Raw genomic sequence first — 18,284 nt, forward strand, 5'->3', positions numbered from 1 at the left:
AAAAGGTTTTTTGAATTTGAGCTCTCGCGCCGCAAGTTGCGTCGTCTGTTAACGCCTTTTCACCGCAGAACACGGCACCTGCCATGGCGCAACACTTATGGCTAGATAACGACTGCAATTTGCCATCGCTCAGTGTCGTCCATTTTTAGAGCTGTAGCTAAAGAAGATATCGTGTGACATTCGGCGAGTGGTATGCAATAAACGAGAACGTTTTGCTTTCGAAGTTAAAAAAAAAAAACGCTTTGGTGCGGGGCAGCCAAGACAAGAAAAACGAGGGCATTCAGCGTGCTGTCTCGCATGGACCACGAGGAAGGATGACCAGCCGGCACGGCAGGCGTATCACAAGTGCTTTATTTATATCTGAATAAGATCGCGGAGAGCGCGTGCATCGGAGCGCACGTGAACGTATGAAGTGCAGACCGCTGCGGCGAGTAACGCGAGATGCGCTGGCGGTGAACGCGCCCCGCTCGCCCGTAGGTGCGTCTCTGCCATGAAGGTGGCATAGTGGCTCGTCTACAGCATAGTGGCTCGTCTACAGTTGTCGCTGGAGTATTAACGCAGAAATTGGACTGATTAAATGAAATACAACCAAGACATCACATCGTAACCGGGCATGAGCCTCTGATGGCCACAAGGGTCAGGTACCACGTGGTGCTGCTGCGTTGCGGATTGTTTCAACACCGGGTCGTTCCGGTAATTTCTAGATCGGCGTCTCACAAGCTTTTATGCTGGTGCTTTCGTCGGCCATGGCGCTGACAAGAATGACTGACTGCGACAGAACCACACCGAACTACCTCACTTGGGCATGTGCCACTCTCGCAGCGTTAAGAAAATCTTTTCCCACGAATACCTGTTCGACTACTCAATGTTCGCATGCTTGCCTGAGGCGCAAACCTTCTTAAGAACAAGAATTCTACATTTCGTCTGTCCACAGTGTAGACAGTGTCATGCTTTGCGGTGAAGAGGCATTAGGAGACGACGCAACTTGCGGCGCGAAAGCTCAACTTCAAAAATTTTTTTTCGCGCTTTAAACAAAAATTACCTCGACAAAAATTTCAGAAATTAAAGGCAATAAACTGTTCTACGTACCACGTTATTGCTTGTAATTTTACTTGAACCACCTCAGGGTGAAATTAAGGATTGTTTATGGCTGACAACGCATTTTTTCAACTTTAGTATTTTATTACTTCGATGTACGCAGTTTCATCACCTGTAACATCTGTTATAGGTACTAGACACCTCGGAAAACAAAACTGCTATTTTCGAATTTACGAGAGCAAGTTGATATTTAAAACAAAAAACGGCAAAAATTGTACATTTTCATACATTATTTTTCGATTTTAACAAATATTTATGCCTTTTAAAGCTGCATGCTCGAAATTATATTGTAAGGCATTATCTGTGCAAATCTCAATAAAAAAAAAGTTTTTTCTAAAATTTTGAATTTTTTTTCATTATTGAGCAGCGCCTGGTTTCTCGCCTTTTCTAAATGTTCGAACTGCCCTTACCTCCCGAATAATTTTTTTAGGCAAAAATATATTTCAGGCTTTTTTACGGACATTAGAATAAGTTTCTATTAAGTTTTTTGGCCAAATTAGAGATAGTCGAGCGCAACGTCTGGGACGTTTGGCGTGGGATTACCCTGCTCCGATATACTGTTAACGTATATATACACGAAGGCTTGCTTCATTGTTTATGTAGCAATGAAGCGGAACACATATTTCACGCGCCCACGACAAATGCCACGTGGTACTTTTGATTTCCTGGTTTATCTATAATCACGTCCTCACTGGTGAAGGTTCTCTCTCATGCGTGCTATTGCTGTACATTGACCCGTCAGACTGGTTAGACAGATGCTGGTCTTCATGGCGTTGCACCCTATGTAGGATGCAGAGTCCTTGTAAAATTTATGTTCCGCACACAGGGTTCGTGGTCTGGCCACGAACTAGGATACTTACGGCACCCCCCAGGCACCACAGTTATGTATACCCAGGGGTGGGAAAGAAAGCTGTGCTCCCGGTCCGTGATTTCGGAGCTTGCTGGTTGGTGCAAGTGCCATGATTCAAGCACTGGCCCTTCCACGACATGCTAAGGATATTGAACATTTGGGAGACACGGCACCTGGCGCAAGGCTAGTGAGTAATGTTTGGCATGTGGCGTCATGAATACTGCTATCCATCGAACTTTCTTAACTTGCATGATATAGGTTGCTGTTTATAGAGGCGCGCGGTGTTGGCCGCCCTCGACTGAATAAAAACTACAATCTGCGTCAGTGGTACCCCCGTGGAAATGGTGCGGAGGCCAATGCCGAAGATGTTTGTAATAATAACGGCGCGCCCAGAAATGAGGCTTATCGCCTGATTTCTGCATAAGCACTAATAGACGTAAGCTAGTTTATAGATGCGTGAGAACAGGCTCGAAAAATCCATAACCGCTGACAGTGTTCTTTCAGCCGTTGCTTCTTATGACGTCTATAAAGTTGGGGAAGGTTGCGTGTACGTGACGACGGTGAATTTCGCATAACATTACGTAACTTATCGAAACAACACCTCTACTAGCCCTTCACCACGGCGTCCCTCGTAGCCTGGGTAGCTTTGGGACGTTAAACACCCATGAACCACACACAGACCCATAAATGCAGAATAAGTCATTCTTTACTTTCCATTCATAGATCCCTGAGCGTCTTCACACCACTCCTGGCTCAGTGGTGTAGCGGCTAAGCGAGGCGCCACGGCCCTGAGATGGCAGGTACTGCCACCGGTGGGAGTTGTACGACCCAGATTGCTCTTCCAAAGCAACCAATCCACAATTTAGCTGCCACCTGCCACGGTGGCAAGCTTGCTCAAAATTCGGTGGGCAGGTTGTGATAGCGCCACAAGGTCGCTTGGCCTACGTGGCTCACCTCCGTCCTAGGTTGCTACTCGGGATTTTTCCGTAGTGCTTGATGAAGAACACAAGAGATGAAACACTGCGCGTCGATAGCCGCAAGGGCTGAGAAAAACTGACACAAGCTCTCCAAAAATGGGGGCGTATACTTACTCTGTGCGAATCCTTCGATCCTGCACATGAAGGCTCCGAGCACGTACCAGTCGGACAAGTTCTTGACCAGGTAGACCCACATGCAGAACATGCTGATGATGGCGTCTGCCACAGCCAGATTGGTCAGGTAGCAGTTGATGGTGGTGCGCAGGCTGCGGTTCAGCGCCACCGTCAGGATGACGCATGTGTTGCCCACAGCGGCCACTGCGATCGTCGTCAGGTACGCGCCGATCTTGATGTACTCGGACCACGTGAAAGAGGTGCCGCCATTGCCGCCCCAGATGCTGCTGCCGCCCAGCTCGTCTCCGAACGCGCTCAGGTTCACGAGGAGCACGTCACCGCCGATGTGCGCCTGCTCGTTGCTGCAGTTCAGCTCGGCCATGGCGCTGCTGGGGGGTCACTGCGAAAGGAACGCAGTCCCATTGTTTCTGTGGCAACATACACATGAACAAGCACAAGCAACTCATTATCAATACAATTCTTTACCGAGCGTAAACCCGGCGATGACAGAGTGACTGCAGCATTTGAGCAGCACGCGATACGTCTCGTGACACCGTCAAATAACTGAAATTTTGAAGCTGCCGCCTGTTTAGATTAGTGAAACTTCGTTCTAGCACTTGTCACTGTCGACTAGCCGAAGATTAATGACAGTAATGCACAAGTGCGCAGGTTACGCGCTAATGGTTACCCAGATCGTGTCATCTCTAGGGCTTCAGAAAAGCTGCTTAAATGTGTTAAGAGCGGTAACTACATTGCAAGGAACGAGAAAAGAAAACTGGCTGTAGTCCCTTACAAGCACGGCATGTCGCACGGCCTCAAGAAGGTTGCAGGCAGGTACGACGTCAATGTCGTATTTTCTGCCTCTAGAAAACTGAATTACATGTGCAAACAAGTCTCGCAGGGACAACAAACAAAAAATGTCGGTTGCCAGGTTCGACATGTGCCCCCTCTGTTGACTGCAAAGAAAACGTGGTGTACCAGGTGCCCTTCAAGTGCGGTACCGCCTATGTTGGGCAAACAGGCAGATGCCTGAATAAGAGGTTAATGGAGCACGAATGCGCAAGAAGAAATGACCCTCTTTGCCATGTTGCCGCTCATTGCGCTAGCTGTAAGTGCAAGCACGAAAAAGAAAAAGAACATAAGGGAAAACCAGAAAAGGATGGCCCGGCTCCTGGGACAAAGTTTCCCTGCAAAAAAATGCAAATGCGAACCGCTGTACAAGAAGACAGCAGTGCTGTTCTACCATAAGAACAAGGTGGCCCGAGAAAACATGGAGGCATATCACATTCATAATCTAGCAGAAAAGTGCATCAGCAAACCTTCTGTGACATTAAGTGACAAGTAAATTCAATATCTGGACTTGCACATGACATAGGTTGTTTACCCCCCTTTTGTCGTTTTTTTATGTTTTTTTATTGTTCACGATCACTATATATTACCACTTATTGTTTTTCAATAAACTAAGTTGCTAGTCAGCGCTTGTCTCACCTTTGTCCCGCCTTTGTTGCGCTGTTCACCCACCATGAATGCTTACCAACTCGCCCAAATTTCAGCTTTACTCGAAGATACCAGGGTATTGCGTGCATGCACAAAGTGCGGTAAAGCTTACAACGGCGAATACTTATCAATTGTAGCTCGCGAAAGGGGCTTGTAACCATTTGGAGTTCAATGTTTTACAATATGGATGACCGCAAAGATAGAGGTGCTCGTAGCTTATAATTAATACGAGAGGACACAAATATTCACTATTTAGGGTGTGACATTGTACTTGATTTTAATTCCCCAGAGTGCCCTGGAGACACCAAACAGGTGTGGAAGGTCCCATTATGGGGGCGACAATTCCGGAGGTAAATATGTAACCTTCTGCATCCCTATTTCGAAACCTATTTCAAAAATATATGCATATGAAAAAAGAAAACAGTCACTGAAACGAAGGAAAGCATCGGGGAATGTTTTCTATCTGCCATATTTTATAATTCTAGCGATAATAAATGAACCATCACTAGTAAAATTTTTTATGCCTGAAAGATAATTGCTTACAAAGTAGAAGAAAAACCTGACAGACGATTACGATAATCGGTAATGCGAGATTTGAGAGCAGCTCTTCCCACGTCACCTGTCACCGCTGGCAGGTGGCTCGTTACGCTGCTATCCACCCTTCGGGATCTTCCCGTGGAAGCCACCTTCCAGGTGGCGTGTCATTCTGCTACTTGCTTTATATGGTAAACATGGAAAGACGGCTGCAAGAAAGTTATCTGGGTTATAATTTGTAGTAGAGATTAGGCACGAAAGGTCGTAGAGCAGCGGCTCCCTGGTTTAATTAATGCGTGCAATATTACACTGTTAGAAGATAGCCAGGAAGATTTCTAAATCTGGTTAATTCTTTTGGAGACGAAGTAGACGCTCTACGTTTCAGTTTTTGCGCAATTAAGACAGGTTTAATGATTTCCGACGATACAACAGATCAGGCGTTTACAATATATTGCCACGAAATACCCAGAGCGGCAGAATACAAATATCTCGGGGTATGGGTAAACGAAGGGCAGATGTACACGGAAAAGCACAACCAGTCTGTTAGGGCATAAGGGCGAAGAGATGAGAGGATAATAAAACAAAGGAAATTATAGGCGTACAACAAATATGAAGTGTTGAGAGGTATTTATGAAAGAATAATGGTGCCAGGATTTACTTTCGGGAATGCGGTTTTGCGCCTCTATAAGGGCAGAAGTTCAGTCGAGATTAGAAGTAAATAGAGAGTTGTTGGAAGATTAGCACTAGGTGCCCACGGGAAAACCACAAACGAGGCAGTACAGGGAGATATGGGCTGGGCATCGTTCGAATCACGTGGAGCTCAGAGCAAAATACTATACGAAGAATGTCTGAGGAAATTGGACGATAACAGGGGGGCAGCTGAGGTGTTTAAATACTTATACAGAAAGAGCGTTGGCCTACAATGGCGGAAAAGGACTAGGAAACTAGCCAGTAAGTAGGCAGGACACAAGGACGGGGAAATAAAGACATTTTAACGACAGAGTGTAGCTATATCGAAATTGGAAAAGGCAAATCAGGAAGGAATCGTTCTATGATAACTCAAAAGGCAGTGTCCTACCCATTGAAGCTAGGTCAGGGCGTCTTAGAACGCGCAGCTACAAAAACAAATTTAATCAAGAAGCTGTGGTAAATCTGAGGAAACAATTCCACATCTTATACTCGAATGTGATGGTATCCATCCGGAGGTCGATGCAAGCACAGTCACTCTCCCTGAGACCCTTTGGTTTAGAAATAACAATGGTCATGTCAATGAATCTCTGCGATGGAGATGAGCAAAAAGCGACTGGAAGATTGGTGGCTCTAAAGCAGAGAGGTGACATAGAGTTAGAAGTATAGGATTAAAAATGTATTTAAAGAAAATGGCGAATATACAGGCTAACTTTATGACATCTTTAAAGAAATATAAGTTAAAAATGCCGAGCGTGGTGGAAACCGCCACCACCCCGTTTCAAAGGGGACGCTCCTATGTTTCATCCATCCTTCCATGGACAATCGGTTACGCCGACAACGCCGACGCCGACGACGACGCGGACTGCAGAAACGGGCGCCTAACAGCTGCGCTCTAAAAACGAGCTCCTCGTTTCCCTACCCTTGTATGCTCATTGCCTTAACGAACGAGCGCCTCGGTTCAGGCAGCCTTGATGTCATAGGTAGGATAAGATGGTTCTAGCGCAGCTCGACGGTTCTCGATGGTTGAATTACGTTCCACGTGACACTCGCGACTATAGAACGCAATACGTCCGCAGCTATGGATGACGTTGGCGCTAGTGAACACTCTCAAGCTTAGGTTACAAGCAGCATAAATACCCCCAAAAGCAGAAGATTGTACCGCCGTCACCGTAGCTCACTTGGTAAAGCACCGTACGCGACAATTAGGGGTCGTGGGCTCGGGTACCACCGGCGGCAAGTGGTTATTTTTCAGCTACTTTGTAATCGGTTATCTTTCGGGCATTGAATAATTACACTATTATACCCTATATACGCCCTATACCCTATACGCCCTATTATACCCTATATATTAATGCAACAACTAAAACAAAGATTGAAAACGTTCCCCTATGCTTTTCTTGGTTTCGAGTAAGGAGAGTGTATTAAAAGGCAAAATAATTTAGCTCTGAAGTCTTAGCTCAAATCGTTGTTGTCGCGCCTACAGGTCGCCCTAACGTTAATGGAAAACGGCCTTGCCTCAGGCCGTAGCTCATAGCAGCCAGGATTATTGCTCTGATATATATACGAAACAGCCCCCACTTCAATTCCCAACAAAACGCAACATTTTAGCAGAAGTTGTGTTGAAAACGCCCTCTCGTTCTACAAGCGCCAAGAAGCTGTATTCCACGCACATTTGCATTCATAAGGAACCTATCTTTATGGAGTATTAGAAGCCATAGTGGGCGCCAAGCTTGGTTGGGCGATTCTTGGGAAAATAGGCTATGCAACACCAGACATTTTAAAATACAAAAGCTTGTGCAGAGATCAAAACACCCTTGCGAATCTGTGCGGCCTGATCTGAAGACACCCTGATCTAGCTTCAAAGAGTAGGTCGCGAGAAGCCTTCGCTTACAATTGATCAATTCAAGTGTACAACTGCGTCGTATGAAACTTGCAAGATATGAAACCCAGTAGAGAAGTTGAGTGATGTCAAAAGTGAAAAGAGGAAAGCTGCAAGGGACGAAAGATAAAAAAAACAAGGTTGTAAAGATAAAATCAAAAGAAGGCCTCGGAGGCAAAGATTTACTCTTCTGTTGCTTACAGAACCTCCCCCTCATTGACCAGCACAGCGCTTCCAGTTATCAGCCGCGGGCTCTGGCAAGTTGCGACAAGTTGCTCCATGTCGGTCGACGCTGCGGACCACCATAGAAGGTCTGTTTGGACGATGACGCTACAGTTATTAAAAAGAGAAACTAAATAAGTCACAATTACGGCACCAACTGACACGTGCTTTTCTGAGGGCATTGAGCCCGCACACGGGATCGTTTCTTTGGATTTGGCGAAAACAAGCGCAATCGGATTTACCGGCTAGATGGCTAGCGCTCTGACAGGTCACGAACTGAGCTTTCTAGATAGAAACACAGAGTCGATATATTAGAAAGACTCAGATGTGATGGCGCTGTAGCGTTGACCCGGGAGGGCTTTGTCGTGAACACCAAGATTTATAATCCTTTATAAACTTAATCGTCGAATGGGAAACTTTTTTGCAGTGCTAATTGGGACGTGGATTGAAGGAAGTTGAAAAGCAGGCACGGGGTGTTCCATTGCAGGTACGCTACACTTGTTCTAAAGTTGAAATCCTCGATGTGCGGTCCTCACGCCGAGCCTGGCAACTATCATGGATACACCGCTACAAGCCAAAAACAAGGCGCCAGCCATTACGAGGGAAAACATTGGTGAACGTTAACACAGGAGAAGCGAAAGAGCGCTTTAAAAGAGAGAGGGAGAAACAGACATAGTGGCCATCGATCCGTACGTCGTGTAGTGAATAAGGCACACTTGAAAAACCAACAGCGCTATTTTATTGTGGCGCTGCAGGGATTCGGACGGCACCACGATACCGCACCGGCTGGCGCTGCTAACAGGAAAGCTGCCGTGTCGGAAAGACCACCAATGAATGTTGCCATTCACCCACCCTAGAGTCTGGACCTCGCAACGTGATGCAGGAGATTCTTCGAGTATGGCGTCCTCCACCAGCTGAAGATACCATGGGTGCCCTCTTGAACAAAGGCGCATGGTGCGCATTTCTTCAGTGTTTTCAAGAATTAGATTAGGCGAACGGGTTGCTGCGTGCAATAGTCAGAGATTTAGAAAAGTTGAACAAAAATTGTTTTTTAAACCTTCAGGAGGCGCGAATGAGAGGACACGAAAAGAGAAGGCACGAGGGGGGATACTACCAAATGTGGCCGGGGCGCATTATTTATGGCTGGTCTGAACAATATTTAACGTCCAATATCGAGTTCCCCTATTTATTTCACTTTCTATTAGCCTTTGTATAAAGATTCGTTTGCGCAATTTTCGTTTTTAGATAGGACGACAACTGTGCCTAGAGAAAAAGCGCCCTGAGGTTATTCACGAAACGGGAATGTACGTCCGTGTGCTGCGCGGTGTCAGCGCACCTGAAATGACGCCCCGGGCAAAAACTGATCCGGAGGTTTCCATTACAGCGTTTTGTAGCTAACGTGGAGTCTCCGGACGTTAAACCCGGCGTATTATGTCATGCCCTACACATAGAATACTCTGCACATGTGCAGCTCCTGGAGGCTCTATAACCGCTAAGCTTTTCGAACGTCTACGGAGATATAGTGTGTCTGGTTTTAGTGCGCATGCACGTTTGGTGGCCATTCTCCTCATTTAGCTGTTGTGTGTTTACTTGTCTGCAGCCTGGTCTCGCAGTGAAAAATTACTCTACCCCAGGTTGCCACCAGGTTAATACTTGGTTACTATCGAATGCCACTGGATCCAGGTTACGACATGGGTGCTTTGCTCATACTCCCCTCTCACCCATTCACTCCCATTCACCCTCTCCTATTGCCCTTATTACTTCTTTACACGTTGCTTGGTTATTTTGGTCTACGATTTCGCTTTTAGGGGACTATAGCACTAAGACCCTCACTCACCGATTTCATCACTGTCGGTCTGGCATCATCACAACCTGCACACTGGACTGTGAGCAAACTGCCCACCATGGCAGGTTTCAGTTAAATTAGTGATTGGTCGCGATAGGTTGCTGGCAAGTTTTGGTCAAATTAATTGTTGTTCGCGAGAGGTTTCTCGGGAAGAGCAAACTGATTCGCACAAGCCCCACCGGTGGCAGCACCTGCCATCGCAGGGCAGTGGCTAATCGCTTAACTGCTGCGCCACTGCGTCAGCAGTGGTGTGAGGAGTCCCAGGAATCTATGAATGCAAAGGTGAGACTGACCAAATCCGCATTTACAGGCATTAACCTGTTATCGCTATCGCTTCATACCTTTGAGGCGGAGCTAAAGTGTCCCCTCAAGTGAAACCGAAACACTAAAGCACAAGTAAATGTCGAAGTGCTAACGCGGCTAATTCGCATTTGGCCTAACGAGAACAAATCGGCCGTCATTTTTTCTTCACTACACAGTCGCAGTGTCGAGATAGTCTGCATGCAGGCACACTAATCGCATCTCCCTCTATCTCTCTACACGTGTACGGCATTCCATTCTTTCCCGCAGTTAATAATTTCGCTATGCCGTTCGCAATATGTCTGAGTGGCTTTAGCCTCTTTCATAACAGAGAAATTGAAAGGCATTCAGAAACGCTAATGAAAGTGTTTGCCCTCTCAGTGATTACTTCATAACAATCATTTCATGCATACCGCGAATGCGAAAGGCTCAGGAGGATCAATTTAAAAGGCTGCCCCTAATGAAAAACCATGCCATGCTTCAACGCTTTTCATTCTTATTGCCGCGAATATTTGCAGTGTTCATTCGTTTTTCAAATCTGCCGCGACACCACCTTATCGCTTCGTTTGCGACGCAAGACGCGACTAGATTTATCTCGATTGATCGCAGCCAGGCAAAGCTGATTCTACGTTGTTCCGGAATGTTCTAGTAACTTTGCGCCCTTTATCTCGAATGTTCGCTATCAGCTTTAAATTGAGCACGGCCGACAGCGGCGGGCATTCTGTTCGACGACCGCCGAGCACGCTTGTCGCTTCGCCGCCGCCGAGTGATTCAGTCCATTTTGGGTGCAAGTCAGCCCAATAAACAGTTCTTTTAGAAGATCCTTTCGTCCGTCTTCATCGCTGCTTCGACTGCCGTCACCACTACGTGACATCTGGTGGAGGTGCGGGGTAGCCTTCCATGTTCCGGACGCCCCCTTCAAGTCGTGAAGCCAGCCCTGAGCGCTTCGCACCCGAGGACGAGCCAGCAGCTCAGCGAGCCAGCCGACGTCTCCAGGGAGAGGAGCCTGAGTTCGGGAAACTGCCGGACCGCACAAGACAGCGAAAAGACGCGGCTACGAGCACCGCAATCTCGCCGAAGATGTCGACACCGATCATACTGCAGCAGCCGCGGGTGCCGCCAACTTTCAATGGATCCCTAGGCGAAGACCCTGAAGATTGGTTGGATCAATTTGAGCGCGTGGCGTCATTCAACAAGTGGGATGATGCGGCAAAGATTGGACACGTTTTTTTCTCATTGGATGGCTCCGCACGCACGTGGTACGAAAACTACGAGTCGTCCCTTACGACATGGGAGCTATTCAAGAGAGAACTATTGAAGGTATTTACCAGTGTCGTGAGGAAAGAAAGAGCCGAACGACTCCTTGAGTCCAGGATCCAGCTTCCGAATGAGCCCGTCCGCAGTTACGTCGAGGAGATGAAGCGCCTATTTCGCCGCGCCGATCCCGGGATGACCGAGGAAAAGAAAGTTCAGTTCTTAATGCGCGGCGTAAAAGAACAACTCTTTGGCAGCCTCGTCCGTCAGCCGCCAAAAACGGTCGTGGAATTTATGCAGGAAGCCTGCACGATTGAGAAGACCCTCGACGTCCGAGCTCGGCAGTACAACCGCCCTTCCTCTGCCTATGCAATCTGTTCGGACACGCCGGCCACCACCAGCGACAGCTTGCGGGACGTTATCCGCGAAATCGTCCGAGAGGAGCTACGCCGATTACTGCCATCCTCCCCACAGCCACAAGCATCGACTCTGATGGACGTGGTACGGGAAGAAGTGCAACAGGCACTTGGCACCCCGACGGCCACAGAACCCCAGGCCATGACCTACGCCGCTGCAGTAAGGACTGCTCAGCCCCAAAGACAACCCCCACGTCCTCCCCGAGATGAGCCACTTGGTCCACAACGCCGCCTCCCAGCCCCCGCCCGCCCAGCCTATGACCGACCCTCAAGCCCCAGGAAATGCGACGCCTGGAGGACTTCCGACAACCGGCCGTTGTGCTTCCATTGCGGTGAGGCCGGCCATATTCTTCGTCACTGCCCGTACCGACGTATCGGTCTTCGAGGATTTGCCATTAACGCCCCACGACCACGCTTCGGACAACGTCCGCACGAAATCGACGAGTACCTGCGTCGAGAAGAGTACACGCCGAACCGCTTTTCGCGCTCACCATCGCCGTCAACCTCGCGCTTTGCGTCGCCACGCCGCAGCTACGCAGCCGCGGTACGAGGAAGGTCGCCCAGCCCCCGTAGGGGAAACTAAAGGCAGCAACCTCTGGAGGTGAGGTTGCTCACGAGCTAAACGCCGAAGATCCTCCACCGACCACGCCCCATGAAGACGCTGCACCCGCGACGCCGCATGAAGAACCGACACTCGCTGCACCGACGCCGCACACAATGAGAACCTCGACCACGACGCAAGCTACCTTGAAATCGACGCCGCCATCCAGAGGAGCTTCGACCACACGCCCAACCCGTGACTCGCATACGCGACGAAGCCGTGACCCGACGCCGAGAGCGACATGCAATGCAAGAGCCAGGACCTCCGACCTAGAAGTGACTATCGACGGCCGGAAAGTTACCGCTCTAGTCGACACAGGAGCCGATTACTCGGTGATGAATGGAAGATTCGCTGCACAGCTCAGAAAAGTCACAACGGCTTGGGACGGCCCACAAATTCGCACCGCTGGGGGCCACCTCATTACGCCATCAGGACAATGCACAGCGCGAGTGACTGTCAAAGGACATACCTATCCTGCGACCTTTGTTGTGCTACCGCAATGCTCCCGCGAAGTTATCTTGGGTATGGATTTCCTTAATGAGCATCAGGCGATCATCGACCTGCGATCCAAGCTGATCACGCTTTCGACGGACGAAGCCATCGCTTCGATGAAAACTCGGGAAAATCACGTTGCCCTAAGTGTCCTGGAGGAAGAAGTGAGCGTCCCACCCCGTTCAAGCGTTATCGTGACCGTAGGCGCCACGAAAGCCATAAACACTGAAGCCATCATCGAGGGGAACATGCAGTTGCTACTAGACCGAGGAATCAGCATCGCAAGAGGCATCGCACATTTCCGCAATGGCCAGGCCGAAGTACTGCTGACTAACTTCAGCGAAGAATACCGGCATATTAACAGAGGAACGACGATTGCTTTCTACGACGAAATATCTGACGTACGAGATTCCTTCGCCCTCTCCGACCCCTCCGCAGAAGATCCGCCTGACCAAGAGAACTCGCCCACTTTCGACATCAACCCAGCCCTGCACCGGAACAGACAAGACCAGATCCGCAATCTGCTTCAAAAATACAGTGAGTGCTTTTCGACATCGCCGAAGGTGCGACAGACGCCAATTGCCAAGCATCGCATTATAACGGATCAACACGTCCGACCTCTCCGTCAAAGCCCCTACCGTGTGTCTCCGCGAGAACGACAAGCCATCCGGGACCAAGTCGAAGAAATGCTTCGCGATGACGTCATCCAGCCTTCAAACAGCCCATGGGCGGCACCGGTTGTTCTAGTGAGAAAGAAAGACGGCGCACTTCGATTCTGCGTGGATTACCGCCGCTTGAACAACATAACAAAGAAGGACGTCTACCCCCTCCCCCGCATCGACGACACACTGGACCGCCTCTGCAACGCCAAATATTTCTCATCAATGGACCTCAAGAGCGGCTACTGGCAAATTGAGGTCGACGAAAGAGATCGCGAGAAGACAGCATTCATAACTCCGGATGGGCTGTTTGAGTTCAAGGTGATGCCATTTGGTCTCTGTTCCGCACCAGCGACGTTTCAGCGAGTAATGGATACAGTGCTGGCAGGCCTGAAGTGGAAAATTTGTCTGGTATATTTAGATGACGTCGTTGTCTTCGCCTCGAACTTTGAAGAGCACCTCAAAAGACTTCGAACAGTACTAGACGCAATCAAGTCGTCCGGCCTAACCTTGAAAGCAGAGAAATGCCACTTTGCCTACGAAGAGCTGCTGTTTCTAGGCCACATCGTTAGCAAGGAAGGAGTACGCCCAGACCCGCAGAAAACAGCCGCTATTGAACAGTTTCAACCGCCGGCCGATAAGAAAGCAGTGCGCAGATTTCTCGGACTATGCGCATATTACCGACGATTTGTGAAAAACTTTTCGCGCATCGCCGAGCCATTGACCCAACTGACGAAGGCAGACGTGCCGTTTAAATGGGAAGCGCCGCAAGCAGAAGCCTTCAAAGAACTTCAGCGTCGTTTACAGTCCCCACCGATCCTTGCGCATTTTGATGAAAACGCCGATACTGAAGTTCATACCGACGCAAGCAGCGTGGGACTAGGCGCCGTTCTCGTTCAAAAAAGTGACGGGCTGGAGAAGGTCCTCGCATACGCTAGCCGTTCCCTTTCTAAGGCCGAGGCTAACTATTCGACCACTGAGAAGGAGTGCCTTGCCATCATCTGGGCTACGTCGAAATTCCGCCCCTACCTCTACGGACGGCCGTTCAAGGTGGTCAGCGACCACCACGCGCTCTGCTGGCTTGCCAATTTGAAGGATCCCTCGGGCCGACTCGCTCGATGGAGTCTGCGTCTCCAGGAGTTTGACGTCACCGTCGTTTACAAGTCCGGACGCAAGCACACTGACGCCGATTGCCTCTCACGAGCCCCTGTAGATGCACCGCCGCTGGAAGACGATGAGGACGCCTTCCTGGGACCCATCAGCGCAAGCTCTTTTGCTCAGCAGCAACGCTCGGACCCCAACCTAAAAGGCCTCATCGAGTACCTGGAAGGCAAGGTTTCTTCACCCCCCGCTTCATTCAAGCGAGGACTGTCTTCTTTCTGTGTGCAGAATGAGGTCCTTGTGAAGAAGAACTTTACAGCGAACAAAACAGCCTACCTCCTTGTTGTACCTACTTGTCTCCGCGAAGAAGTTCTACAGGCTTCACACGACGAGCCGACAGCTGGACATCTCGGGTTTACTCGCACCCTCCGCCGCATTCAAGACAAGTATTACTGGCCCCGACTGTCTGCTGATGTCGCACACTATGTGAAAACATGCCGAGATTGTCAGCGACGAAAGACTCCTCCCACACGACCAGCAGGATTTCTGAACCCCATTGAACCTCCCTCAAGACCCTTTCAGCAGATTGGCATGGACTTGCTTGGCCCTTTTCCAACGTCAACATCTGGAAATAAGTGGATCATCATAGCGACCGACTACCTGACCCGCTACGCCGAGGCGAAAGCCCTACCGAACGGAACAGCAGCAGAAGTGGCCAAATTTTTCGTGGAGTGCATTCTTCTTCGACACGGCGCCCCCGATGTGCTCATCACGGACAGAGGAACAGCATTTACGGCGGAACTCACGCAAGCCATCCTGCGCTACAGCCAAACCAGCCACCGGAGGACAACTGCATACCATCCGCAGACCAACGGACTGACCGAGCGCCTGAACAAAACCATCGCCGATATGCTCGCTATGTATGTCGATGCCGAACATAAAACCTGGGATGTCATCCTGCCTTACGTCGTCTTCGCCTACAACACCGCAGTGCAGGAGACCACCCAGATGACGCCTTTTAGGCTCGTCCATGGCAGGGATGCCACGACCACGCTAGACGCCATGCTGCCCAACGTTACAGAAGAAGAGAACGTCGACGTTGCCGCCTACCTTCAACGCGCAGAAGAAGCTCGAAGGCTTGCCCGATTACGGATCAAAGATCAGCAGCGGTCCGACGCCAGACGCTACAACCTACGAAGACGCAACGCGGAATACAAGCCAGGAGACCAAGTCTGGGTGTGGACGCCCATTCGCCGCCGTGGATTGAGTGAAAAGCTTTTGCGCCGCTATTTCGGCCCGTACAAGGTTCTTCGTCGGCTGGGTGAACTGGATTATGAAGTCATCCCTGACGCAATGACTGCATCCCAGCGACGCCGCGTACGACCAGAAGTTGTCCATGTAACCCGTCTGAAGCCGTATTATGCGCGCTAAAGGCCGCTGCATTTCCATGCTCTATTTTCGCAAGATCCGTTTTTTTTCCCTTACTAGTCGCATTATTTGTCTTAATGCATCGGGTCGATGCTTCTTTGAGAGGGGAGTAATGCCGCGAATATTTGCAGTGTTCATTCGTTTTTCAAATCTGCCGCGACACCACCTTATCGCTTCGTTTGCGACGCAAGACGCGACTAGATTTATCTCGATTGATCGCAGCCAGGCAAAGCTGATTCTACGTTGTTCCGGAATGTTCTAGTAACTTTGCGCCCTTTATCTCGAATGTTCGCTATCAGCTTTAAATTGAGCACGGCCGACAGCGGCGGGCATTCTGTTCGACGACCGCCGAGCACGCTTGTCGCTTCGCCGCCGCCGAGTGATTCAGTCCATTTTGGGTGCAAGTCAGCCCAATAAACAGTTCTTTTAGAAGATCCTTTCGTCCGTCTTCATCGCTGCTTCGACTGCCGTCACCACTACGTGACATTATTTACGAGATGAAGGAAATCCAGCTACCATTTTTACATCTCCAGCGTTATAAGCATTTGTCCAGTGCACTGTGCTAAGCAGCCATAGAAATATAAATGGTTCTAATCTCTTTTCCAAACGAATCGGTGATAACCACAAAAGTGAAGCGCGAATTCTGTGAAGCAGTGTGTGATTCATTGCTTATTCAAAAACTGCCAAAAATTTGCTGTTGGGCGACTCGTCACACGGTTTGCACAAAAAGATGCCAAGAACGAAAAATGAAACAGCGAAAGAACCCGTCTGTTCCCGTTTTTGGCGCGTTTTCGCACGAAACATTCATCAATAGCTGTCCAGAGATACGCGATAATTACTATAATTTTCCTGTAAGCACCAAGACCAATGAAACTTGTCTGTCTTTCGATAGCGCTTAATGAGGTGGCCTTGCTTGTGAATCTATTGCCGATAAGGGAGTCCGTGACATCAAACAACTATCGGGAGGATGGTGCACAAGCACGCAACAGGATGCTTGCCGTTTTCACGCGTAAGATGTCACGCGTGAGGCATTGTTGGGTCATTTAGCAATTAATATCAAGTTATTTAGCAATATTTTTAGACTGGTAGGCTAAAAGAAATTTCTCATTTTGTGAGATTACTTCAGAATCTCAAAAAATCCTTACCCTGACATGACGCTGTCGTGAAGATTTCAATTAAGTTTTGCTCGTGCCTTGCGTACCTTGCGGCTCCCTGTAGCTTTGCGATCTTCCTTGCTGATGGACATTTATGGTCGAAGTGCATTTTGCTGTTACTTTTGCGGCTGCTTTATTTACTACTGAATGCTTTGCGCTTACTGTCACAGAAATGGCAGCCATACGAAATTGTTTTTTGCATGTTTTTCTCCGCCCCTTTATTATTAATTATATTTCAGCTTATCATGAACATTACGTACTTATATGAGCGCGTAAAAAGCTTCTGTGTCGGTGTACGAAGGCATTCTCTGTAATCACTTGCCCATAACAGCATGCGCCCCGAGAAAAAAAATGGCAGTGACTTAGCTCGGCTATGCCAGGATATACGTAGCGAGAGGTACGTTTCCCTGGCTGAGCTTGTTGTGGTCACTATGTTTAGCAGTCAGAGACATTAGGTACACACATCTTTTAAAATTCATTTTGCTTGAGAGAGACGAAGACTGCACGATGATCTGTGAAAGTAGCATGCAGCGCTCTCAATTTTGTCTATACAATATTTCGAGCCAAGTGCCAGGCGACAAGCTCAGGATCTGAAGAGTTAATCTTCTCTTGTCTATACCGCCGTTTAACAGCGGCTGGACTCTCCTTCTCTGCATGCGTGTAAAACGTTGTGATACAGATGCCCACTACATCTCCGAATTTTATGCGCAATGCTGCGCACTCGACGCGACGCGGGGCTCGGGTGATAGAGCGGCGTGCGGCGAGGCGGCGACAAAGCGTGCGGCGCCCCTGTGGGGTCTCTCTGGTTACCATCGTATCGGCGCATGCGCACAACTGCTCACCCGCATGACGTCACGCGCGGCTCCAACAGTGGAGCGGGCGCGCGGCCGCAGCGACGGCGAAGCGCAACCTGCTGCTCCTCTGCGGTTGCTATCGTAATGGTGCATGTGCACAACTTGTCTCCCGGCCACCGCGAAATGCTCGACTGATAGCCCAGTGTAGCTCTCGTCTACACTGTATCGTCTACAAATTTCTGCCTTAGCAACTCTCCTGAAACAATCGAGAACGACTTCGTTGGATTTAAAACTGCGGCACTATCATTTGATGTCCCACACATAGCTCTGAAAAAGCTTGCAATTTGAATTATCAAGTTGTTCGATACCTTACTGCGT

The 18,284-nt window shown here is 49.1% G+C and overlaps 1 protein-coding gene across 1 annotated transcript in view; it reads right to left on the bottom strand.

The window, feature by feature from the left end:
* Window positions 1–18,284, bottom strand: part of LOC144095708 (QRFP-like peptide receptor) — a 207,890-nt gene that overhangs the window by 99,636 nt on the left and 89,970 nt on the right. Inside the window, exon 2 of the mRNA XM_077629357.1 lies at window positions 3,040–3,439. Coding sequence (XP_077485483.1) covers window positions 3,040–3,421 — 382 coding nt within the window. The 5' untranslated portion in view covers window positions 3,422–3,439. The remainder of the gene's footprint in view (window positions 1–3,039; window positions 3,440–18,284) is intronic.

This window comes from Amblyomma americanum, chromosome 1, assembly GCF_052857255.1.
Source record: "Amblyomma americanum isolate KBUSLIRL-KWMA chromosome 1, ASM5285725v1, whole genome shotgun sequence".
NCBI classification, from domain to species: domain Eukaryota; kingdom Metazoa; phylum Arthropoda; class Arachnida; order Ixodida; family Ixodidae; genus Amblyomma; species Amblyomma americanum.